Source organism: Microcaecilia unicolor, chromosome 11 (genome assembly GCF_901765095.1).
Source record: "Microcaecilia unicolor chromosome 11, aMicUni1.1, whole genome shotgun sequence".
NCBI classification, from domain to species: domain Eukaryota; kingdom Metazoa; phylum Chordata; class Amphibia; order Gymnophiona; family Siphonopidae; genus Microcaecilia; species Microcaecilia unicolor.
In genome coordinates this window covers 11,337,996-11,363,582 of record NC_044041.1, presented here as the reverse complement: position 1 = coordinate 11,363,582, position 25,587 = coordinate 11,337,996, and the positions used below count along the sequence as shown (strand labels likewise).

The following is a 25,587-nucleotide window of genomic DNA, read 5'->3' as shown; positions in this document are numbered from 1 at the left end:
AAATCAAATCACTCTCTCTGTAACAGTGAAGGACTCAGAGGGGGGAGGGGAGAGAGGGCAGAAGCCCTCACTATCTCTGTAACACAAACACAGCAGGAAACTTAACACTGAAGGACTCGACTCCGAGGGGGGAGGGGACAGAGCAGAGGGGACAGACAGCACAGGGGAAGGGAGAGAGGGCAGAGGGCAGGGACACACACACTCCCACATGCACACAGAAGAAAACCTTGCTAGCCCCCGTTTCATTTGCATCAGAAACGGGGCTTTTTTATTAGTAGTCTTATATTTAGCCCATTCCTTTTCAGTGGTAGCTTAAGGTTACTTAAATTCATGCACAGTAGCTATTTCCCTATATTCAAAGGCCTTGCAATCTAAGAGGGTCTTTTATTAAGCCACGGTAGCATTTTTAGCGTGTGCTAAATGCTAGACACTCATAAGAATATATGGGCATCTCTAGCATTTAGTGCAAGTGCCAAAAACACTGCCACGGCTTAGTAAAAAGCTCTATCAGTTTGTACATAAGAGACTTGCCCATGCCAGGTCACAGCTAGTGTCAGCAGGATTTAAGCTGTGGTTTCCCTGATTCTCAGTTTTGCTGCTCTAATCACTAGGCTGCTTGTCTACACCAAAATCAGACACATTCTATAAGTGGATATCTTCTTTTAGGTGCCCTGATACTGTGTGGCGAGAATCTATTCTATAAATAGCATCTTGGCACCCAGGTTCTAGTATAGAATACTTTTTTTTTTTACTTTAAATTTTTATTAAGTCTTTTGAAATATCTTTAAACATTTGTATCAAGAAGACCATACAATATACATCCACTTATGTTTCCATTTCTTCTCAAAGTCTCAACATATTAACTGTCTAATTAACTTATATAGCCTACATTGACACATCTTGTTAATTACACACATCTCAAAATACAATACCCTCCAACCTTGTTCCTCTCTATATTGTCCCCAATTTTACTTTCCGCCTGCCTGTCACAGGTGGTGGTGGGATCAATCATGCCCCCCATCTTTTCTCTATCCCTCCCAACCCCCCTCCCTCTCTTTCAACCCTAAAAACTATTTAACTTTCTGTCACCTCCCTTCAAATATTTATGGGATGTCACAGTGCAGATTAGATGGGCTTTGCAATGGCAATAAGTTTCTTTTCTGTGTCGATGCTCAGAGAGTCGCATCACTCAAGAATTCAACTTTTATATGTTTTTTTTTTTTTTTTTTTTTCCCTCTCCCAGAAACCCACCTAAGGATGCATTGGTCACATCTCTTAGGTTGTACTTTTTTTTTTTTTTTTTTTTTAAACTTTAAATTTTTATTTTACAACCTTTGAAAACACTTTGAAACATTTGTGTAAACAGTTCAATGAGTATTCACCTCATATGGATCCATTTCTTTACATCTTCCTACTATATTGGCTGTCACACTAGCTTTTTTTTTTTTTTTAATCACTTTAACACATCTTGCTATTTTCACTCCATTCTTTTATTACCATTCCCACCATCCATGTTCCACTCTATACTATTTCCAACTTTATTTTTTGCTCCTTAACTAACACAGGTGGTGAAACCCACTTTACCCCCCTATCTACCCCCTCCCCTCCCGCCCCCCCCTCCGTCAGTCCATTTGTCCTGAATCAATCCCTCCCCCCCCCCCTTCCTACCTATCTCCTTTCCCTGGAATGTATCCTCGTTCCCTTATAATCCCTCAATCATTTGTTGCAGTCTTGCCCATCCCCTTTTTCTTCGGGGCTCACCCTCCCTTCTGTATACTGTTAAGAGTTCCATATGCCACAAAAGTCTCACTTTGATCTTCCAATCCTCTATTTTTGGGGGGTCTACTGATTTCCAGCAGCGCGCGAGGAGGCACTTAGCCGCTGCCAATCCCCACCGCATCAATTTACTCTCCTCCCACTCTTCTCGCTCATTATACATTCCTAATAAGCATTGTCTCGGCCCACACACCAAGGATATTCCCATCGTGCGGGCCAGCGCTCTCATCACTGCCTCCCAAAACGGTACTACCCTCCCACATGTCCACCACACATGTAGAAATGTGCCTTTCTGGCTTTTGCATCTCCAACATATGTCTGATGCTCCTGTGTACATCTTGTTTAGCCTCTCTGGGGTATAGTACCATCTTGTAAGAACCTTGTATGCGTTTTCCTGTATTAGCGCACAGACCGAGGCTTTTTGTACTTCCCCACATATATTTTCCCATTCCATATCATCAAGCTGATCAATCCATAGACTGGTGGGTTGTGTCCATCTACCAGCAGGTGGAGATAGAGAGCAAACTTTTGCCTCCCTATATGTGGTCATGTGCTGCCGGAAACTCCTCAGTATGTTCTCTATCTCAGCAGGTGGTGGTCACACACAGCAGCAGCTCTGGCTAGGCCTCCAAGCCTAATTTTTAGGTTTTGTTGAGTGCCTGGGGTTGAGGGCTCTTTTGAGCAAGTGCAAACCTGGTGGTGCCAGGTCCCTCCTTTTCTCCCCCCTCCCGCTGGCTCCAGTTAAAAAAAAAAAAAAAAAAATTTTGAACGTCCTTAAAGGCGTTTATTTCGACGTTTATTTAAGCGTCTATTGCAGCTACTCACTGGGACACCAGGTCGTTACAACTCGGAGCGGACAGCAGGTAATTTTTACCTTTTCATAGCGGGCAGGGGGTTCCCCGATTCTTCTCCTCGTGGCATATGGCGTCGGAGGGCGAGGGCGCAAAGGGTCGCTCCCCGGGTCGCTTGAGCGCTTCTAGAGGGGATGCGGGGGTCTTCAAGCCTGATTCGCCCTTGTTGGGTGACAGTTTCGTGACCGATGAATGTCCCGGTCCTTCCTCCGGCGTGGCGGTTTTTCCCACCATAAACGCCCATCCCCCGCTCCTCGCCTCCGCCATCTTGGCCGGCCACGCGGCTCGGACGGCTTCTTCTTGGGCCGCCCTTGAGGTTGGAGACATTAATGCCATGAACGCCCTTAATTTGGGCGACGGCACAGAAGCGGCTAAAGTTAAGAGCCGTTCTTCCCGCGCGGCTCCTTCGCGGAGTTTCGCGCCAGACGCCATTTTGAATGCACAGCATGTCTCTCCCCCGCTATTGCGAGCGCCGGTTGAGGGTGCGTCTAGGGCTGTTGCCCAGGCTGCGGAAGTGCACAGTCTGGGGGGTTTCTCCCCCGAGTTTGTTTTGCTGCTGCATCAGGCCTTCCTCATGCACAACGCTGCCCCTGCTCCCTCGTCTGGTAAAGAGGTTGAGGTTCCCAGAGGTAAACGCCCTCGGGTTGATTCCCAGGCCTTGGAGGAATTTGTCTCCTCCGATGTAGATGAGGGCAGCGTTTCTGAGGTCTCCCAACGGTCCTTTGCGGATTCCTTGGAGGAGACGGATCCCCGCTCGGATGGAGCGGATGACCCCTCTGCAGCGCGGCTTTTTAGCCCAGAGGATTTGCCCAACCTGTTGTTACAGGCCATGGACACTTTGAAGATTTCCTCTCCGGAGGACGTCTCTCCCTCAGCCCCTGTTGGCTCTGCCATTATGCTGGGGACGAAGCGCCCGCCTAGAACCTTCCACGTGCATGATGCCATGCACACCTTAATTTCGGCTCAATGGGATGTCCCAGAAGCGAGCCTTAAAGTGGCTAGGGCTATGTCCCGCCTCTATCCTTTGGCTGTGAGTGAACGTGAGGCCTATCTGTGGCCTACCGTGGATTCTTTAATCACTGCGGTGACTAAGAAAACGGCGTTGCCGGTGGAAGGTGGCACGGCCCTAAAGGACGCCCAAGACAGAAGATTGGAGGCGGCCTTAAGGTCGTCCTTTGAGGCGGCTGCTTTAAGTTTGCAGGCCTCAGTTTGCGGCTCCTATGTGGCCAGGGCGTGCCTGACTATGGTGCAGCGGGCTTCCCCCTTGGATCATTCCTTGAGGGCTGATTGGCCGGCCCTGGAATCGGGCTTAGCCTATTTGGCAGACTTGCTGTATGATGTCTTGAGGGCCTCAGCAAAGGCATGGCTCAGACAATCTCTGCGCGGCGGTGGCTTTGGCTGAAACATTGGTCTGCTGACCACGCCTCTAAATCCCGCCTGGCTAGGTTGCCTTTTAAAGGCAAGCTGCTCTTTGGGGTCGAGCTGGACAAAATCGTGACCGATCTCGGCACGTCTAAGGGCAAGAAATTACCAGAGGTCAGGGCTCGGGCTAGTACTCGTCCCGGTACCTCCAGAGGACGGTTGCAGGAAGCCCGTCGGTACCGCCCGGGCAAGTCGGGTTCCTCTGCCCCCTCTTCCTTCAAGAGGAATTTCTCCCCCAAGCAGCATTCCTTTCGCAGAGACCGCCGTCCCGGAGGTGCTCCCTCCGGTCCTCCCCCAGGGTCTCGTACCCAATGACGGGGTCTTGGTCCACGCCCCAGTGCAGATTGGAGGACGGCTGTCCTCGTTTCTGGGCGAGTGGACCACAATAACTTCAGACGCGTGGGTGCTGGAAGTCATCAGAGACGGCTACAAACTAGAGTTCTGCCGACCCTTAAAAGACGGGTTTGTACTCTCTCCCTGCAAGTCTCCGGTCAAAGCTGTGGCAGTGCAGCAGACCTTGGACAATCTGATCCGCCTGGGCGCGGTCGTTCCGGTGCCAGAAAGTCAGCTTGGCAAGGGACGTTACTCCATTTACTTTGTGGTACCAAAGAAAGGAGGTTCTGTCCGGCCTATCCTCGACCTCAAAGGGGTCAATCGGGCCTTGAAAGTGAGGCACTTTCGCATGGAGACTCTCCGCTCTGTTATAGCGGCAGTGAAGGCAGGAGAGTTCATGGCATCCTTGGACATCAAGGAAGCGTACCTGCATATTCCCATCTGGCCTCCTCATCAACGCTTTCTGCGTTTTGCAGTCCTGGGACGACACTTCCAGTTCAGAGCCCTCCCTTTCGGGTTGGCTACTGCTCCGCGGACCTTTTCCAAAGTAATGGTGGTCATCGCGGCCTTCCTATGAAAGGAAGGGGTACAAGTCCATCCTTATCTGGACGACTGGTTGATCCGAGCCCCCTCTTATGCAGAGTGCGGCAAAGCTGTGGACCGGGTGATTGCTCTTTTGAGCTCCCTGGGGTGGATCATCAACTGGGAGAAAAGCCAGCTGCACCCGACTCAGTCCCTGGAGTATCTGGGAGTTCGATTCGACACCCAAGTGGGCAGAGTGTTCCTGCCAGACAATCGGATTGTCAAACTTCAGGCTCAGGTGGACCAGTTCCTAGTAGCCTCTCCCCTTCGGGCTTGGGACTATGTGCAGCTGTTGGGCTCTATGACGGCCACGATGGAAGTTGTGCCCTGGGCCAGGGCTCATATGAGACCGCTTCAACACTCTTTGCTGCAGCGCTGGACTCCGATGTCGGAGGATTATGCTGTGCGCCTTCCCTTGGACCCAGCAGTGCGCAAGGCGCTGAGCTGGTGGATGCAGACAGACAAGTTGTCTGCGGGAATGCCTCTGGTGACCCCAGAGTGGATTGTCGTCACGACGGACGCCTCGTTGTCGGGCTGGGGAGCCCACGGCTTGGGAAGGACAGCGCAGGGGCTCTGGTCTCCTGCAGAGGCAAAGTGGTCTATCAACCTCCTGGAACTCAGAGCCATTCGGTTGGCGCTTTTGGAGTTCATCCCGGTACTGGTGTTGAAGCCTGTACGGGTCCTGTCGGACAATGCCACGGCTGTGGCCTATGTCAACCGCCAGGGAGGTACCAAGAGCGCCCCTCTAGCCAAGGAGGCTATGAATCTTTGCCAGTGGGCGGAAGTGAACCTGGAGCAGCTTTCAGCGGCCCACATTGCCGGAGTCATGAATGTCAAGGCGGACTTTCTCAGTCGCCATAGCTTGGAGCCCGGAGAGTGGCAGCTATCTGCTCAGGCGTTCTTGGACATCACGAAGCGCTGGGGCCAGCCGAGCCTAGATCTGATGGCGTCATCGGCCAATTGCCAAGTGCCGCGCTTTTTCAGCAGAGGACGGGACCCTCGATCCCTGGGAGTAGATGCTCTTCTCCAACAGCGGCCGACACAAGAGCTTCTCTATGTGTTCCCGCCCTGGCCCATGTTGGGCAGGGTGCTAGACCGGGTGGCAAAGCATCCCGGCAGGGTAATCCTGGTGGGTCCGGATTGGCCCAGGCGTCCCTGGTATGCGGACTTGATCAGGCTCTCAGTCGACGATCCTCTGCGGCTGTCAGTGGAGCAGGGCCTGTTACATCAGGGTCCCGTGGTGATGGAGGATCCCTCCCCCTTTGGTCTTACGGCCTGGCTATTGAGCGGCAGCGCCTGAGGAAGAAGGGCTTCTCAGACAAGGTCATCGCCACTATGCTGAGAGCGAGGAAGCGCTCTACTTCTACTGCTTACGCCAGGGTTTGGCGTATCTTTGCAGCATGGTGTGAAGCAGGCTCACTTTCTCCCTTCACTGCTCCAATTTCTTCAGTGTTGGCGTTCCTGCAAGAAGGTCTGGAGAAAGGCCTGTCGCTCAGTTCCCTTAAAGTCCAGGTAGCGGCTCTGGCTTGCTTCAGGGGCCGCCTGAAGGGTGCTTCCCTGGCTTCGCAGCCAGATGTGGTGCGCTTTCTCAAGGGAGTTAATCACCTGCGCCCTCCTCTGCACTCAGTGGTGCCTGCGTGGAATCTCAACCTGGTACTAAGAGCATTGCAGAAGCCGCCTTTTGAACCCTTGTCGAGGGCATCTCTTAAAGACCTGACGTTGAAAGCAGTCTTTTTGGTGGCTATCACTTCAGCCAGAAGAGTTTCCGAGCTCCAGGCGCTCTCATGTCGAGAGCCTTTTCTGCAGTTCACTGAGGCAGGAGTGACTATTCGCACAGTGCCTTCCTTCCTGCCCAAGATTGTTTCTCGCTTCCATGTGAATCAGCAGCTCTGTCTCCCTTCCTTTCGTAGGGAGGACTACCCAGAGGAGTACTCTGCTCTTAAATATCTGGATGTGAGACGAGTCATCATCAGATACTTGGAAGTGACCAATGATTTCTGGAAATCGGATCATCTGTTTGTCCTGTTTGCAGGTCCTCGTAAGGGTCTGCAGGCTGCTAAGCCTACAGTGGCAAGATGGGTCAAGGAAGCCATTGCAGCGGCTTATGTGGCCGCGGGGAAGGTGCCGCCTATCCAGCTGAAGGCTCACTCCACGAGAGCTCAGGCGGCCTCGATGGCAGAGGCCGGATCCGTCTCCTTGGAAGAGATATGCAAGGCGGCAACTTGGGCTTCGGCTCATACATTCTCCAAGCATTACCGTTTGACTGTGGCTGCACGGGCGGAGGCCCGGTTTGGAGCTTCAGTGTTGCGGTCAGGGATTTCAATGTCCCGCCCTGGGTGAGTACTGCTTCGGTACATCCCACCAGTCTATGGATTGATCAGCTTGATGATATGGAAGGTAAAATTATGTATAATCATACCTGATAATTTTCTTTCCATTAATCATAGCTGATCAATCCATAGCCCCTCCCAGATATCTGTACTGTTTTTATTCTGGTTGCATTTCAGGTTCAAGTTTAGTCTTCAGTTACTTCAGAAAGACTTCGTGTTCAAGTTTTTTCACTTGGGTTCTTCAAGAGTTAAGACGAGTTTGTGTTACAGTGAGCTGCTGCATTCCTCTCCCCTCCGTTTTACGGGGCTGGATTGAGACTTAAAATTCTGCCGGCACTCCCTCCTGCTTCGTGCGGCTGTAGGGCAGCTTTGTACCCCTCCCGCTTCGGCGGTGTTAGGGTCAGTCAGCTCCTCCCGCGGTTGCGGTTGCAGGATAAGCCAGATCCCCCCACATCGGCGGGTGTGGTGTCCCTCCCCCGCTCCGCGGGGATGAGCTGGACGGATTCCCCTCCCCCACTTGTGTGGGGATGAGCTGGGTTAATTCCCCTCCCCCGTTTCGGCGGTGGTGAGCTGGGCAGAGTGTCCCTTCAGTGGGTGTAATTCTCTAAGTGCTGAGTCCTGCGGATGGAGCTTTGATATCGACATACTGAGGAGTTTCCGGCAGCACATGACCACATATAGGGAGGCAAAAGTTTGCTCTCTATCTCCACCTGCTGGTAGATGGACACAACCCACCAGTCTATGGATTGATCAGCTATGATTAATGGAAAGAAAATTATCAGGTATGATTATACATAATTTTACCTTCCCTCTCTGTAAATTGGTATTTCAGATCCCTCTCCCAAGCGTCCTGAAATGGGTATTTTTTATCCTCAGCCCCTTGGAGAAATCTGTATATAACCGATATGGGTTTTGGGACTCTCCCCAGTAATATCCACAGATTCTCTAAACTTTCCTTATCCCTGGGGTGTCCCCTCTTCCACCCCTCTTTATCCATAAAGTGTTTTAATTGCATATATGCAAATCTCTCTGCCTCTGGGATCCTATATCTGGCTGTCACCTCTTCAAAACTCATTATTCCACTCCCATGCAGCACGTCCCTAAATTTCACCACTCCCTTCTGCTCCCATCTTGCAAATGCTGCATTTTCCCTGCCCGCCCCAAACTTGGGTTCCCACCTTATGGATGCCATAGACGATACTCCTTCTGTCCACCCCCACCATTTCCTTATTTTCCCCCACAATTCTATTAGGTGCAATAGATATGGACTCTTATCTCCCTGCTGCCCTTTCCCTATAGAATCCGTTGTCCACAGTAGTGATCTCAGGCTTCTTTGTGGCCAGTATGACTGTTCCACCTGTACCGCCGGTTTCTTTATCCCCCTTTCCCAATCTAAGATCATCCTCATTTGACCTCCCCAGTAATACCACTCCAGATTTGGGACTGCTCTCCCTCCCCTCCCCACTTCACCCCATAAAATTCTCTGCGCCAGTCGCGGTTTCTTATTTTCCCATATAAATTTCATTAAGGAGCTTTGCAGTCTCCTAAGAAATGGCTTCGGTACCGCTACAGGCAGTGCTTGAAATAAGAACAATATGCGCGGGAGCACATTCATTTTAATCACCGCCATTCTCCCACACCAGGAGAGCCATTTATTTTTCCATCTCAACAAATCGTTTCTAATCTGCTCCTGCAAACGGCCGTAATTAAGTTGAAATACTCTATTTAAGTTCCCTGGTATCTGTATCCCCAAATACCTAAGTTTATGTGGTGTCCATTTAAATTCGTACCTCTCCCTCACCATTGATTCTTCCTCTTTATGCAGTGATATTCCCATGATCTCGCTTTTTTCCATGTTTATTTTCAACCCTGCATATCTACCATACTCTTCAAAAATCCCTTGAATCACCGATAGCTTCTCCCCCGGGTCCTTCACATACAGTAACATATCGTCCGCAAATAACGCTATACGGTGTTCTCTCTCTCCTCTCCTCATCCCTTTCAGTTCCGGATGCTCTCGTATCTTTTCTGCTAACGGCTCTATGTATAAGGCAAACAAAAGTGGGGACAGCGGGCACCCTTGTCTAGTCCCCCTACTTATTGGGAAAAAGGCAGAATAACCCCCATTGATATTCAAGCTGGCTCTCGGGCTCCTATATAAAGCTTCAATCCATAAACTAAAGTTTCCTCCCAGCCCCATCCTATCCAGCACCTCCCTCAAAAACCCCCAGTTTACCCTATCAAACGCCTTTTCCGCGTCCATCGATAATATTGCCATTCCCCCTTCCGTTTTTTGAGCTTCCCATAACAAATGCAGCGTCCTCCTAATATTATCATAAGTACATAAGTACATAAGTAGTGCCATACTGGGAAAGACCAAAGGTCCATCTAGCCCAGCATCCTGTCACCGACAGTGGCCAATCCAGGTCAAGGGCACCTGGCACGCTCCCCAAACGTAAAAACATTCCAGACAAGTTATACCTAAAAATGAGGAATTTTTCCAGTCCATTTAATAGCGGTCTATGGACTTGTCCTTTAGGAATCTATCTAACCCCTTTTTAAACTCCGTCAAGCTAACCGCCCGTACCACGTTCTCCGGCAATGAATTCCAGAGTCTAATTACACGTTGGGTGAAGAAAAATTTTCTCCGATTCGTTTTAAATTTACCACACTGTAGCTTCAACTCATGCCCTCTAGTCCTAGTATTTTTGGATAGCGTGAACAGTCGCTTCACATCCACCCGATCCATTCCACTCATTATTTTATACACTTCTATCATATCTCCCCTCAGCCGTCTCTTCTCCAAGCTGAAAAGCCCTAGCCTTCTCAGCCTCTCTTCATAGGAAAGTCGTCCCATCCCCACTATCATTTTCGTCACCCTTCGCTGTACCTTTTCCAATTCTACTATATCTTTTTTGAGATACGGAGACCAGTACTGAACACAATACTCCAGGTGCAGTCGCACCATGGAGCGATACAACGGCATTATAACATCCGCACACCTGGACTCCATACCCTTCTTAATAACACCCAACATTCTATTCGCTTTCCTAGCCGCAGCAGCACACTGAGCAGAAGGTTTCAGCGTATCATCGACGACGACACCCAGATCCCTTTCTTGATCCGTAACTCCTAACACGGAACCTTGCAAGACGTAGCTATAATTCGGGTTCCTCTTACCCACATGCATCACTTTGCACTTGTCAACATTGAACTTCATCTGCCACTTGCACGCCCATTCTCCCAGTCTCGCAAGGTCCTCCTGTAATCGTTCACATTCCTCCTGCGACTTGACGACCCTGAATAATTTTGTGTCATCGGCGAATTTAATTACCTCACTAGTTATTCCCATCTCTAGGTCATTTATAAATACATTAAAAAGCAACGGACCCAGCACAGACCCCTGCGGGACCCCACTAACTACCCTCCTCCACTGAGAATACTGGCCACGCAATCCTACTCTCTGCTTCCTATCTTTCAACCAGTTCTTAATCCATAATAATACCCTACCTCCGATTCCATGACTCTGCAATTTCTTCAGGAGTCTTTCGTGCGGCACTTTGTCAAACGCCTTCTGAAAATCCAGATATACAATATCAACCGGCTCCCCATTGTCCACATGTTTGCTTACCCCCTCAAAAAAATGCATTAGATTGGTGAGGCAAGACTTCCCTTCACTAAATCCGTGCTGACTTTGTCTCATCAGTCCATGTTTTTGTATATGCTCTGCAATTTTATTCTTAATAATAGCCTCCACCATCTTGCCCGGCACCGACGTCAGACTCACCGGTCTATAATTTCCCGGATCTCCTCTGGAACCTTTCTTAAAAATCGGAGTAACATTGGCTACCCTCCAGTCTTCCGGTATTACACTCGATTTTAGGGACAGATTGCATATTTCTAACAGTAGCTCCGCAAGTTCATTTTTTAGTTCTATTAATACTCTGGGATGAATACCATCAGGTCCTGGTGATTTACTACTCTTCAGCTTGCTGAACTGACCCATTACATCCTCCAAGGTTACAGAGAATTTGTTTAGTTTCTCCGACTCCCCCGCTTCAAATATTCTTTCCGGCACCGGTGTCCCCCCCCAAATCCTCCTCGGTGAAGACCGAAGCAAAGAATTCATTTAATTTCTCCGCTACGGCTTTGTCCTCCTTGATCGCCCCTTTAACACCATTTTCGTCCAGCGGCCCAACCGACTCTTTGGCCGGTTTCCTGCGATAAATCCCGCTTGATCCATATGGATCAGTTTCGGTAACAGTCTATTCAGTCTATTTGCTAACACTTTAGCAATAATTTTAGCATCTACATATATTAGGGATATGGGTCTGTAGGACCCGCACCTAGTCTGATCTTTTCCCGGTTTGGGTATGACCACTACTCCCGCCTCCATCATGGAACCTGGAAGCTCCTCGCCCTCCAGGACTCCATTTCCCACCCTCATTAGCATAGGGCTTACCAGGCTCTCAAAATATTTATAAAATCGGGCCGTATAGCCATCTAGCCCTGGGGCCTTTCCATTGGGAAGGTTTTTAATAACCCTCTGTATTTCTCCTAGTCTTATAGGCTCCCCCATCCTTTTACTCTCCTCCCCGCTTAATTTATGCAGGGGTATCTGGTTTAAGTACCGAGCTATATCCTCCCGCTGTTCCCCTTCCGGTGCAGTGTACAATTCCCTATAGTACTTTAAGAATTCTTCTTCAATGTCCTTATCGGTATACCGCCACCCTCCCTTCTCGTCTCTTATTTTCTGTATTGTTGACTTGCCTCTCCTAGCCCTCAAACATCTGGCCAGCATTGCACTTGATTTGTTAGCAAATTCAAAGTACTGCTGGCGCATGCGCGTTCTCATATATTCAATCTCCTCCATCTGTGCCCGGTCCATCTCCCCCCTGGTCTTTTTAAGTTCAGCCCATACCTTTGCTGAGGGATTTCTCTGGTGGGTCTTTTCTAATTTATTCATTCTCCTTCTCAACAACATCATCGCCTGCCCCCTCTCTCTTTTCTTCCTCGCCCCCCATTTGATCAGTACTCCCCTCACCACTACCTTCATTGCATCCCACAAGGTCCCATCCCTCACTTCCCCTGTATCATTGATTTTCCAATATTCCTGCATAGTGGCCTGCACCTCCTCCCTCACCTGCTCCTCCCCCAAAAGAGATTCATTCAATTTCCAGATCGTGTTTCTCTTCCCGTAGCCCCATCCCTGCAAGCTAAGCCATACAGGCGCATGATCAGAAATGTGTATAGATTCTATTTCTGCCTCTGTTATCATCTGTACCCCGTTGCGGTGCACCCACAATCCGTCTATTCTTGTATAGGAGTTAGCTGCATGGGAGTAAAAGGTGTATCCCCGCTGTATGCCATGTGTCAACCTCCAACTATCCACCAATTCCAACTGTCGCAAGAATCTCTGAAGTGCCTTTCTTCCCGAGCTTGATTGATATCCTCCACCCCCCGAGTGGTCCAGCCGTGCATCTGGGGCTATATTGAGATCCCCTTCCATTATCACCTGTCCCCTTATGAATCCTTGGATCTCGTCCCACAGATTCTGGAAAAACTCCCCATGTCCTGTGTTGGGGGCGTAGATGTTGATCAAAGTTATCTCCCTTCCCTGTATCCGGCCCCTTAAGGCCACACATCTCCCTGTTGTATCTTTAAATTCCTTTTCTATTGTTATCCCGCTTGTCTGTCCTATCAATATGGCCACTCCCCCCACCCTCCTCCCCCCTGTAGCTTGGTGCGTCACTACCTCTTTATACCTTTTTCCTCTGAGCAGATAGCAATCCCTGGGTCTTAAGTGAGTCTCCTGTAGCATCACCACCTCCCATCGCAACCTGTTTAGTTCCTTCATTACCCTTGCTCTTTTCCCTGGGTTATTGAGCCCATTGACATTCCAGGATCCTAACCTCATTCCTTTCCCCATCCCCCCCCTCTCTCCAAAAATACCCCCCTGGTTCCCCTGTCTTTCCCTCCCTCCTTCCCCTGATTCCCTCCCTCCCTCCCTTTCCTTTCTCCGGACCCTTCTTCGTCCGACAATTAGAAAGATCGCTCCGTTCTTAACCCCCGGGCCCCCATACCCCCCCTCTCTTTTAACTCAATGGATAAATGTCTCCCCTTCCCCCCCCCCCCCGAGTCTTCTCACCCCCAAACGTTTACCCCTAACATAGATCATATCATACATCTCCAGTCTGTCTTCTCTCTTTTTCCCTTAGAGTTTCAGGAGGCGCCTTTATCAGATTTCTTCCCTCTGTTGGTCGCCATCTGCCATGCCGAATCCGCTCTTGGCTCCTCATTTTCCGGCAGCTGTTTCTCCCACACTGGTAGTCCCTTACATCCCAACATTCTCAGCGCCTCCCATGCTTCTGTAGGTGTCTTCACTTTTCGTGACTTTCCCTCAACTGTAATCCAAATTGCAAAGGGGAAGAGCCAGCGATATCTAATCCCATTAGTTCTCATGTAACTAGTCACTTCTCCCATTGCTCTTCGACGCTGCAGCGTTATTCCTGCCAAGTCCTGGTATATTCCTATTTTGTAATTTTTCCAGTTAATCACCTTCTGTTACCTTGTCTTTGTCAAAATCCTTTCTTTAATAGGGAAATCCAAAAAACAGGCTATGATATCTCTCGGGGCTGTTCCCCGTTGAGGGCCCGCACTGCGGTGTACTCGTTGCAAACTAATGGTCCTTTGCCCTGCTTCACCCTCCGGGTTTAAGACGTATTGACACAGTTCCTGGATCACTGCCTCACAATTGCTGAAAATGTCCAGCTCTGGTATTCCTTTAAACCGCAGGTTATTTCGGCGGGACCTATTTTCCAGGTCCTCCACCTGATCTTTTAACTGCTGGATCTCTATTGCTGATTTCTGGGACTCTACATGTTTCCTCCGAGCTTCAGCCTGTACTGTTTCCATCTTCTCCTCTATTTCTTCCACCCGAATCCCCATGTCTTTAATCTCCGTCCTGATCTCTCTGAGTGTTCCCTGGATGTCCTTTCGGTATCCTTCCAGGTCTGCCTTCAGCTCCTTGAACCATGCCACCACATCAGCTTTGGTGATTTCTTCAGAGTTCTCCCCCGTCTCTCTATGGATGTCTTCTTCGGAGTCCGAGGGGATCGTAACCATTTTGTCTGCGTCCTGTGCAGGTCCTGCCACTTCCTGCTTCGCCTTCCCCGCCTGGTCTGCTCCGTATCTGAATTTATCCAAACTCTTTTTCGGTGGCATTCTTTATGTCTCTTTCAGCCAGGCGTACGTTATTAAAACAGTCTCTGTACTCCTGATGGCTGTGCTCCTTGTGCTTCTTATCGCCCCTTGCGTGATAGGAACCTTTATACACCTCCGGTGTCACCTTGAATATTGTCCCCTCAGGTAGTGGATGCTGATTCAATTGTAGTGTTTGGCGTTCTGTATTCTTCCCACCATACCAGCTCTCTGGAACCGCTTAATATTCTCCTGTTATCTAGAATCCAAAGTTAGTATTTCTACTTAAAGCAGGAGCTCAACCGATGTGTGTGTGTGGGGGGGGGGGGGGGGCTCTTCCCCCGGCAGCTTTAATTCCACTTTTCACTCCAGATCTCCTTCTCCCCCAGTGCCCTTTGGGTCAGAACAGCGTTCTCCCCCCTTCTCCTCCTGCTCTCTTGCTCCACAGCTCGATCCCTTCTCCTTCTGTTTTCTGCAGGGTTCCCCTGCTGCTGCTATGGGCTTGCTCTACTGCGATGGGGAGGGGGGGAGGGGCAGCTTACTTGGGGATCTTACTCCCTTTCTCTCCCGCTTTTGCAGCTCTTGCCTTCACCCCACGTTAGGGCCACCGCAGGAATTCGCTATTCCTGCTCTCCGCCTACCTCCTTCTCAGTGCTCTCTCCCTGAGCGGCTCGTCCCGGCAGCAGCCGCCATCTTGAAGCTCACCACGATGCGGTCACTCTTTCCTCGCTCTCTGCTCCGTCGGAGCTTTTTAAATATTGCCGTTCGCCGCTTCGAGTTCCCGCTGATTTCCACCTATGTTTTCCTCTTCGGGTGGTGGTCCCGCTTCCGCGGACCTGGGGGCCTCGTTCGGGGGTCTCACGGAGCTCGGCTCACGGCAGCCATGTTGTTTTTCGGCTCCACCGGAAGTCCCTCTAGTATAGAATACTTGTTTAACCTGGTATTGGTGTGTTTAAATACTGAAAAAACATTGGTAACTGTATTCTGTAAGTTAACACAAGGCAGAACGCCGCCTTTGCTCAGCCCATTTGTGCACCCTTTTACAAATACGCTCTATGCCAGTTAAGTGCACCTTTCCAGAATTGTGCTTAAGAAAAATTGTTTTAATAATTTTCTTTCCTTTAGTCTCAAAAGATCAGCCCAGAAATTGTGGGTTATGTCCGTCACCCACAAGTTCTGGACTGATCTGTGGGATGATAAGGAAACTGACATTTATTTGTGTGCATGTCATTGTCGGTGTTCTGTACATTTACTTGTGTAAATGTAAATGTCCTATTTTAGATTTTCACTTATGGGCCAGCTGTAATAGTACCCAGGAGTTACTGATTCATGATCTAGTACTATTATATTTCCCCATTTACTTGGCAAGGTAAACATGGCATTAATACTGTCTATTAGATTGCAAGTTTCCACTTTAATAGTATTTAATTGTCTTTTCAGATTTAGTGGTGTCAGTAAATGGAATCTGGATTCTCGTGGATACATTTATGCTGAAAGGTAAACCACTACCTGTGCTCTACCATGAGGCAGCTAGAAAATTAATATTTTTCGCTATTTTTTCACACTTTGCTAACCTTTCCTCTTACAGGAGGAAGCATCATCTCCCAGAATGTTCCATGGAGTTACATTGTGTTCCTCACAAGTAAGTTTGTTTATGCTACGGAAAAATAGAAGCAACTATTGTCCCTGTCGCACAACTAAATCCAGGAAAGGGGGCAACTTGTGTAGAGCTTCTATAGTTAGCTTCACAGTGCAGAGATCCAGTGGAGTACCTATCGTATTTAGCACCCCCTCGTCTATATGAAAAAATTATTTTTAGTAGTAATCCATGAGTCACACAACAAGGGTGTACCTAGGAAAAGGCAGCGTGTTAAACGCTGCAGTGAGTACTAGAACATCAGTACATCAATTATAAAACTAATCAAGCCAGATTAGTAAAGATTATCCTGCCAACAAAAAACTCTTTTTCACAAACATAGAACACAGATACATCCTCGCCCAGTATAGAATAAGTAACTAAAAATAGAAATATGTAGACAAAAATTAAACTGAACCCCCCAAGAAGCCAGATTCTGCATACAGTGAAACACCACAGAAACAGTGATACATCTCTCCTAGTACGTGCAAAATATAAAGATAGCAGATGTAAATTTGAAGGGAAAAAAAACCCCTGTCAAATACCAATTTACAAATAGAAATACAAAATGGAAAATGAGCTACTATTTTATTGGACTAATACATTTTTCAATTAGCTTTCAGAAGCCAAAACAACCTTCCTCGGGTCGGTACAGTATACTTCTGTTACGGTATCCTGTCCTGACCTGAGGATGGAGGTTTGAGTCTCTGAAAGTTCGTCAGAAATGTATTTAAATTAGTTCTTTTTCTGCCTTTGTTGTCTCTGGTTTCTGCTTTCCTCATCTTCTCTTCACTCTCCCTTCCATCCAGCGTCTGCCCCCCTCTCTCTCCCTCCCTTCCATCCAGCATCTCCCCCCCCCCTCTCTCTGTCCCTTCTATTCAGCGTCTTCCCCCTCTCCCATCCAGTGTCTGCCCCCCCTTCCTCTTCATGTTCACCATCATTCCTTCTAGCTCCCTATCTCGACTGTGTGACCATGTCCCTATTACCCCCATGTTCAGCATCTGCCCACTGTGTCCCTGTCTCCCCCCCCCCCCCCCCCCCCCCTCTGTTCCAATGTTACTGGCCCTGGGGTGGGAGTGCAGGAGAGAGGAAAAAATAAGGGGGAGCATCTCTTCCTCTTCTCTCCCCTTCCCCATAGTACTGCATCTCATTCTCCCCCTCCCCAGATCCAGCTTTTTCCCAGTCTCCCCTCATGCCTCCCACGTTTCTCTTACCCCTCCCCTCCCCCCCTTCATCCTTGCTCTTGCTTCCTCCTTTTCCTTTGGTCCGGCATCACTCCCCCTCCTCTCTCCACCCTTTTCCCCTTCCCCTGTAGTTTGGCATCACATTGCTCTCCCTCTTCTCTCCACCCACGCCTTTCCCTTCCCCTGTGGTCTGGCATTGCTTTCCCTCCTCTCTCTCCACCCCTCTTTTCCCCTTCCCCTGTGGTCTGGCATCGTTCTCCATCCTCTCCACCCCTCTTTCCCTTTCCCTGTGGACTGGCATCACTTTCCCTCCTCTATCCACCCCTCTTCCTCTTCAGTCTGGCATCACATCAACTTCTCTTCACCCTTCTTTCTCTTTCCCTGTGGTCTAGCATCGCTTTCCCTCCTCTCTCCACCCCCTCCTCGCTCTGCAGGCTTCCAAACCCGCCGGCAGCATCAGTGATGTAAGCGCTGCCTTTGGCCTGCCCTAGAAGCCTTCTCTGTACAGCTTCCCACATAGGTGGGACGATATACAGTGAAGGCTTCCGGGGATGACCGGCCAGTTAGTGCTGCTAATTCTGGAGGAATTTGCTGAACATTTGATCAAGTTACCATAATAAAATTGCTTCCCTGCCTTCAAATGAGCAGCGTAGGAATTTTGACGCCATCTACAAAGAGATAAGGCAGCTGTTTTGTGTTTCTGAAAAAAGTTGTTCATCTCTTGTAGTCTGCTGCTTCAGGAGCTGGACACTTCCATGACACAAGTGATGTCTTCAGAGAGAGGAGAATTTAGGCAGCGTTGACAGTGCTATAGTATCCAAAGCTGAGCTCCAAGCATAAGGCTTGATCAGAGAGTGGCTTGTACCAAATCGCAGCAAGATAGGGACTGCCGTGCACAGTGTGAAATAAGGGAGACACTGATGTACTGAGTGCACGGATACTATGGTGCCAACCCTCAACCTAGAGGGGGGTACTTGTGGCTTTTCCTGGACCAGATTTTATTTTATTTATTGCATTTGTATCCCACATTTTCCCACCTCTTTGCAGGCTCAATGTGGCTTACAATACATCATGGATGGTGGAAATATATAAGAAAATAGACATTTAGTATTACAGAAGGATTTTTGGGTACATGATAATGATAAAGCTTGATGATAGTATAACAAGCAAGTTTTATAAGACAATTCTGGATATATGTGGAGGAGTTCACATTTGTTGATCTTTGTGGTATGCCTTGTTAAAGAGATGGGTCTTCAGTAGTCTGCAGAAGTTAGTTCATATATCGTTTTCAAGTTGCACGGCAGTGCGTTCCAAAATTGTGTGCTCAAGTAGGAGAAGGTTGACGCATGCATTAGTTTGTATTTTAGACCTTTGCAGTTAGGAAAGTGAAGATTGAGGAATGTGCGGGATGATTTTTTTGCATTCCTGGGTGGTAAGTCTATCAGGTCTGACATGTAGGCTGGTGCTTCTCTGTGAATGATTTTGTGAACTAGGGAGCATATTTTGAATGTGATGCGTTCTTTAAGAGGGAGCCAGTGTAGCTTTTCTTGTAAGGGTTTAGCACTTTCATATTTTGTTTTACCGAATATGAGTCTAGCTGCAGTGTTCTGGGCTGTCTGGAATTTCTTGATTATTTGCGCTCTGCAGCCAGCGTAGAGTGCATTGCAGTAGTCTAAATGACTGAGTACCATTGATTGTACCAGGCTACGGAAGATGGTCCTTGGGAAAAAAGGTCTTATTCTTTTTAATTTCCACATTGAGTGAAACATCTTCTTGGTTGTGTTTTTCACGTGACTCTCAAGTGTTAGGTGTCGGTCAATGGTAACTCCAAGAATTTTTAGGGTATCCAAAATTGGAAGATTCAGTTTTGGTGTGTTAATGGTGGTGAATTTATTCGTATTATGCTGAGATGTGAGTATTAGGCATTGGGTTTTTTTCTGCGTTGAGTTTCATCTGAAATGCATCCGCCCATGAATGCAGATGCAGAAGAAAACATCTTTCAAATCACAATGACTAAATAAAGACGGCTTGATATGCACTTCTGAGGATGAAACCATTGGTTGAGAATATACCCTTAAGAATGAGGTTAATTCTGGTCGCAGGATGTTCAAAATCAACCCATGAGATGACACCAGCCCTTGAGGGAGAAGCTGAGAATGTGCTCTGTTATACATATAGATGCGCAGTAATGCCAATGGGAGCCAACACAAAATCAAAATATAATATTTTACTGAAACATTGGGTTCTTTGCAGGTTACAATACGTTATTGAGCCAATATAAGAATAACTTGGAGATTGGAGTGCCCATGAGTTTTTCAAGGCTACACAGTACCATCCCACAGAGGTGACTGGAAGGAAGCCCTGTGTTCTTCAAAGAGCATTTACAGCATCCTCTTTGGGTGATGGTTGTATTTATAGAAAACATTTTGTTAACATTGTAAGTGGGTTACAGCTAGACATATATGTTTCAATCATTTTTATTAAGTTGACATAATCAGCTGTAACATTTCACATTACACAAGTAAGTTCCAGAACAGCAGTTGGCATATCTTCACATTTTGTATTTTTATTAATATTAGTAGTTCCCCCCCCCCCCCCCACCCCCTAAACTACTCCGCCTCCCCCCCCCCCCTTTTTTTTTCCCTTCTATGTCCAATAACAAGCAGAGGTTACAGGAGCAGCAGCAGCAACGGGGATTCAATATCTGGCTCCGGACCATTGGGGTCAAGGTTTCCCAAAAGGGTGCCCGTCTGCATTCGAATTGTTGTCTTCTTATCCGTGGCTGGTTCCGCATTGCCAGATGTTCTGTACGTAAAAGTATAAGCATTTGAGTTCGCCAATATTGCAGTGATGGTGGTTTTGTTCCCCAGCCACTCCTGCAGGATTGCTTTTTTCGCTACTACTGTAGCTCTTTTTACAAAGTCTGTGTATCCCTTCGGCGTTGGCTTGCTTAGCCTTGGGTGTCCAAAAAGCAACTTTGGATCGTATGTCCATCTTCGAGACCAGAGTTCTGTTACTTGTAGTATACTTTTCCAAAACCAAACAACTCTTGGGCATGTCCAAAACATGTGAGCCAATGTAGCCCCTTCTTGATGGCACTTCCCACATGCTCCATCCGGTGATGCTCCCATATGGAACGCTCTTCTAGGTGCCACATATATCCTTAGTGCGAATTTATATTCCTCAGCAACCCTCCAGACCGGTCAAGACGCTTGGGTTATGCATGCCTACCAGCAGAGGGAGACTGAGAACACTAACTTCAAACTGAATACATATAACCTGTGCTAGCCCTCTATCTCCAGTATTTTCTCAGTCTCAGCAGAGGGTAGACATGCAGCCTGTGCAGCTTGTCCGGTCTGGTAGGATTTAGGTTCCTTGTTGTGAGATTAGTTAATCTTCAGTTGGTTTCTGGGGATAAATTGATGAAAGAACAGTGTTAATCCCTGTGCCTGGAATTCTGTGGTGTGCAAGGGCTTGGTGGGTCCGGTGGGGCCTACCATTGTCCCCTCTGGGGTGTCACACCCGGGTGGCCGGGTCCCTCCCCCCGACTGGCTCTCCCGTTTTGGGCAGCGTTGTGCCTCGGCTGCAGTGTTAATCCTGCAGCCTTGAGTGCCATACAGATAATAGCAGCAGGGCTCAAATAAAGTTTAAAAAAAAAAAAAGCACACCTCGTGTGGAGAGCTGCAGGAGCTGCACTCCGGTGTTTCCGGAGTTGTTCAGCTGGTCTGGGAGAGCTGAGCCAGTAATTAAGCGCCGGTGAGTGTTTTTTCTTTTCTTTGCTGTTCGCCGGTTGTTGTAATCAGCTGTTTCTGAGGCGCGAGTATGTCGGGGAAGTTGCTTCGTTGCCGGCTGTGTGCGCGTCGGGGTGTAGACGCGGCTGGCGGTCCCTGCCGGTTCTGTGGAGAGCCCAAGGCCCTATCCCTCGCGCCACCGGTGTTAGCAGCGGAGGTTCCTTCGGCGGAATCGCAGGAGGTTGCTGCGGCTCAGTTTGGCGCTTCAGCGGCGGTTCCGATTTTGGCGGGAACCGCCGCCATCTTGGATTTGGGTCTTTTGGGCGCTGAGACGGTCGTGGGACCACAGTCTCTCCCGATTTCGAGCCCCGCTGTGGGGGAGGCCTCGGGCAGCATGGGGTTCCCTCCAGAGTTTGTTTGGAGTTTGTTTCAGGCTTGGAAGGCGGGCCCATCGGGTGCAGAGTCCCTTAGTCCCAGGTTGGGGGGGGGGCTATCGCTAAAAGGCCACGTGTGGAGTGCTCTGAAGATGTAGAGGTTTTTTCTCCTCCGGATTCTGAGGGCGATTTTAGCCCCCTGGAAGAGGAGGAGGGGTCGGTTGCAGGGCAGGATGGAGACCTGCCTTTGCCAGGGGAAGACCCCTCGGTGGTTCGGATTTTTCACAGGGATGAATTATCTGAACTCATTGAGCAGGTGTCTGCCACTTTAAGGTTTGATCCTGCGGCAGCTCCCATTGGGGATGGGAAGCAGGTGGATCCTCTGGTTAAGGGGATCAGGCGGGTCTCTCGCTCTTTCCCTATGAATGTGGACTTGAGAGATATGATCACGCAGGAGTGGCAGTCGCCGGAGGCTCAATGTAAGGTGGCTCGGGCTATGACCAAGCTCTATCCTCTTCCTCAGGAGGACAGAGATTCTCTCAGGCCCCCGACGGTGGATGCCGTGGTGACGGCAGTGACTAAGGCTACTGCTATTCCAGTGGATGGGGGGGCCGCGTTGCGGGACCCTCAGGATAGGAAATTGGAGACCTTCCTAAAGCGGAGTTTTGATCTGTCTGCCTTGGCGCTGCAAGCGTCTGTTTGTGGAGGTCTGGTGGCTCGGGCGTGTTTTCGCTGGGCTGAGAGGCTCCTGGATAGCCCGCAGGCTGATAGGGCTTCTCTTGTTCAAGATCTGGCCAAGTTGGAAATGGGGTCGTCGTTCTTGGCGGATGCGCTGTACGATTTGTTGAGGGCGTCTGCTAAGAACATGACCTTTGCGGTAGCGGCTCGGCGGGCCCTGTGGTTGCGGGGCTGGGTGGCCGATGCCGCCTCCAAGGCTAAACTTTGTTCCCTTCCTTTTAGAGGCTCTTTGCTTTTCGGGGAGGAATTGGATAAGTTGGTGAAGGGTCTTGGTGGTGATAAGGCCCCGCGGCTTCCTGAGCTTCGTCCCAAGGTGCCTAAGGGGGCTGCAGGGCGGGGGCGGTTTCAGGAGGCTCGGCGGTATCGGCCCGGTAGGTCTTCTGGGGGGACTAGGGGTCGGTTTTTCCAGAGAACCCAGTCCTTTCGAGGTGGCCGTCGCGGGGGGCGAGGCTCCTCTTCGGGAGCGTCCGGGCCGTCCCATGTGTCGCAATGATGGTTTGGGGACCCAGCCTCTGGTTCGCGTGGGGGCTCGCTTACGCTTGTTTTACCAGAGGTGGGTCCAGATCACGTCAGACCAGTGGGTACTGCAGATAGTGCGAGACGGGTACGCCCTAGAGTTCGACAGTCCTCTCTCCGATTTCTTTCTCGTGTCTCCCTGTCATTCAAGATGCAAGGCAAGAGCAGTACGGGCCACTCTGTCGCGTCTAATCGGTTTAGGGGCGGTGGTACCTGTTCCCATGTTAGAAAGGGGTACGGGCTGTTACTCCATTTACTTCGTGGTGCCCAAGAAGGAAGAGGGTGCCTTCCGGCCCATTTTAGACCTCAAGAAGGTCAATGCAGCCCTAAAGGTTCCCTCCTTTCGGATGGAGACATTACGCTCAGTTATTGTAGCGGTGCAAGAAGGAGAGTTTCTGACTTCTCTAGACCTGACAGAGGCTTACTTACACATTCCCATTCTAGAGGCGCACCAGCGTTTTCTTCGCTTTGTGGTCTTAGGGAGACATTTTCAGTTTTGTGCGCTTCCCTTCGGCCTGGCGACTGCGCCCCGCACCTTTTCCAAGGTGATGGTGGTGGTGGCGGCGGCGCTGCGCTTGCAGGGCATTTTGGTTCATCCGTATCTGGACGACTGGTTGATTCGGGCCAAATCAAGGTCGGAGAGCGAGGAGGCGACCGGCCGTGTGGTGACCTTCTTGCAGTCGCTGGGTTGGGTGGTCAATCTGGCAAAGTGTCACCTGGTGCCTTCCCAGTCCCTGGAGTATCTGGGAGTTCGCTTCGACACGAAGAAGGGCCGGGTGTTTTTGACAGCTCCTCGCATTTCCAAGCTGCAGGGGCAGATCCGTCAGCTCCGAGCGCAGAGAGCGCCGTCGGCTCGGGCGTATCTTCAGGTGTTGGGTCTGATGGCGGCAACAATAGAGGTGGTGCCTTGGGCCAGGGCCCATATGAGAGAATTACAGAGAGCTTTGTTGTCTCGTTGGTCTCCTCAGTCTCAGGACCTGGAGGAGAGGTTCCCTCTGTCGGGGGTTGCCCTTCGCAGCCTTCGCTGGTGGCTCCACTCTCCGAATCTAGCGAAGGGCGTGCTGCTGGACACTCCCAATTGGACGGTGCTGACCACGGATGCGAGTCTCTCGGGCTGGGGAGCGCATTGCCTGGGTCAGGTAGCCCAAGGACGTTGGACGTTGGAGGAAGCATCTTGGTCCATCAATCGCCTGGAGACTCGAGCAATTCGGTTGGCTCTTCGGTCCTTTCAGAGCCTGCTAGAAGGCAAGGCAGTCAGGGTTCTTTCCGACAATGCCACGGCCGTCGCATATGTAAATCGGCAGGGGGGAACGAAGAGCCAAGCGTTAGCTGTGGAGGCGGCGGAGTTAATGTTGTGGGCAGAGGCTCATCTTCAGGGCCTCTCGGCGGGCCACGTGGCAGGGGTGGACAACGTGAGCGCGGATTTTCTAAGCAGGCACACGTTAGACCCCGGGGAGTGGTCCCTCCATCCCTCAGTGTTCAATCGACTGGTGTTGGAGTGGGGTCGACCGGTACTGGATCTCATGGCATCGGCCGACAACGCTCAGGTCTCTCGCTTCTTCAGTCGTCGAAGAGATCCGAGGGCATCGACGCGTTAGTGCTCCCGTGGCCGGCTCAACAGTTGCTCTATGTCTTTCCGCCGTGGCCTCTGGTGGGCCGCGTGGTGCAGCGGATCGAGCGCCATGCAGGTCTCGTGGTTCTGATTGCGCCCAATTGGCCTCGACGTCCGTGGTACGGAGACCTGGTTCGGTTATTAGTGCAGGCTCCGATTCCGTTGGGGCCCGGGGTGAGATTGGTTCAGGGGCCGATCGAGATGGCCGACCCTTCTCCATTCTCGCTTACGGCCTGGCTCTTGAGAGGCTCAGATTAAGGAAGAAAGGTTTTTCAGCCAGGGTAATTGATACCATGTTGCGTTCTCGTAAGAGGTCTACTTCTTTGGCTTATGTGCGAGTGTGGCGCATTTTTGAGAACTGGTGTCAAGAGCGGGATTATGTTCCTCTACGTGTTTCGATCGCGGAAGTTTTGGAGTTCCTACAGGACGGTCTTGACAGGGGGCTCTCGCTCTCTTCCCTGAAAGTGCAGGTTTCAGCGTTGTCTTGTTTCCGTGGAAAGATTCAGGGGATTTCCTTGGCGGCTTCGCCGGACGTGGGGCGGTTCTTGAAAGCTGTCAAGTTGCTTCGTCCGCCTCGTCGGCCGACGGTTCCGCCTTGGGATTTGAATTTGGTCTTGGAGGCGCTGGTAGGCCCTCCGTTTGAACCATTGACTTCCATCTCGTGTAAAGATCTTACTTTAAAGACGGTGTTTCTGGTGGCCATTACTTCGGCGCGTAGAATTTCGGAGCTACAGGCTTTGTCTTGTAGAGAGCCTTTTCTCTCCTTGGCTAAGGAGAAAGTGACGTTACGGACAGTTCCTTCGTTTGTTCCTAAGGTGGTGTCCTCCTTTCATGTAAATCAGGTGATTTCGTTACCAGTGTTGGGGGATAGGTCTGGTGATCGCTCTCAACGTCGTTTGGCTAAGTTGGATGTGCGACGCATTTTGCGGTCGTATTTGAGCAGAACGCAGGACTTCCGAGCGTTGGATCGTTTGTTCATTTTGTTTGGAGGTCCCAGAAAGGGTGAAGCGGCTTCCAAGGCTACTCTGGCTAGATGGTTGAAGGAGACTATTGCCTCGGCGTATTTGTTGAAGCGGCGGCCAGTTCCCTCGGTACTAAAGGCACACTCTACTCGGGGGGTAGCCGCCTCTTGGGCGGAAAGTAGTTTTATTCCTCCGCAGGACATTTGTAAGGCGGCGGCGTGGTCGTCCATTCATTCTTTTGTAAAGCATTATAGAATTGATGTGCAGGCAAAAGAGGATGCTCGGTTTGGAGCGGCTGTGTTGTCTTCTGCTTTTCGTGGGTCCCACCCTTAATGTGTCT

General features: G+C 49.9%; 1 protein-coding gene across 4 annotated transcripts in view; it reads left to right on the top strand.

The window, feature by feature from the left end:
* Positions 1-25,587, top strand: part of TPCN1 (two pore segment channel 1) — a 127,021-nt gene that overhangs the window by 77,747 nt on the left and 23,687 nt on the right. For all 4 annotated transcript variants that reach the window (XM_030218685.1, XM_030218682.1, XM_030218683.1 and 1 more), the window contains exons 15-16: positions 15,935-15,991; positions 16,083-16,136. In XM_030218685.1, coding sequence (XP_030074545.1) covers positions 15,935-15,991; positions 16,083-16,136 — 111 coding nt within the window. The remainder of the gene's footprint in view (positions 1-15,934; positions 15,992-16,082; positions 16,137-25,587) is intronic.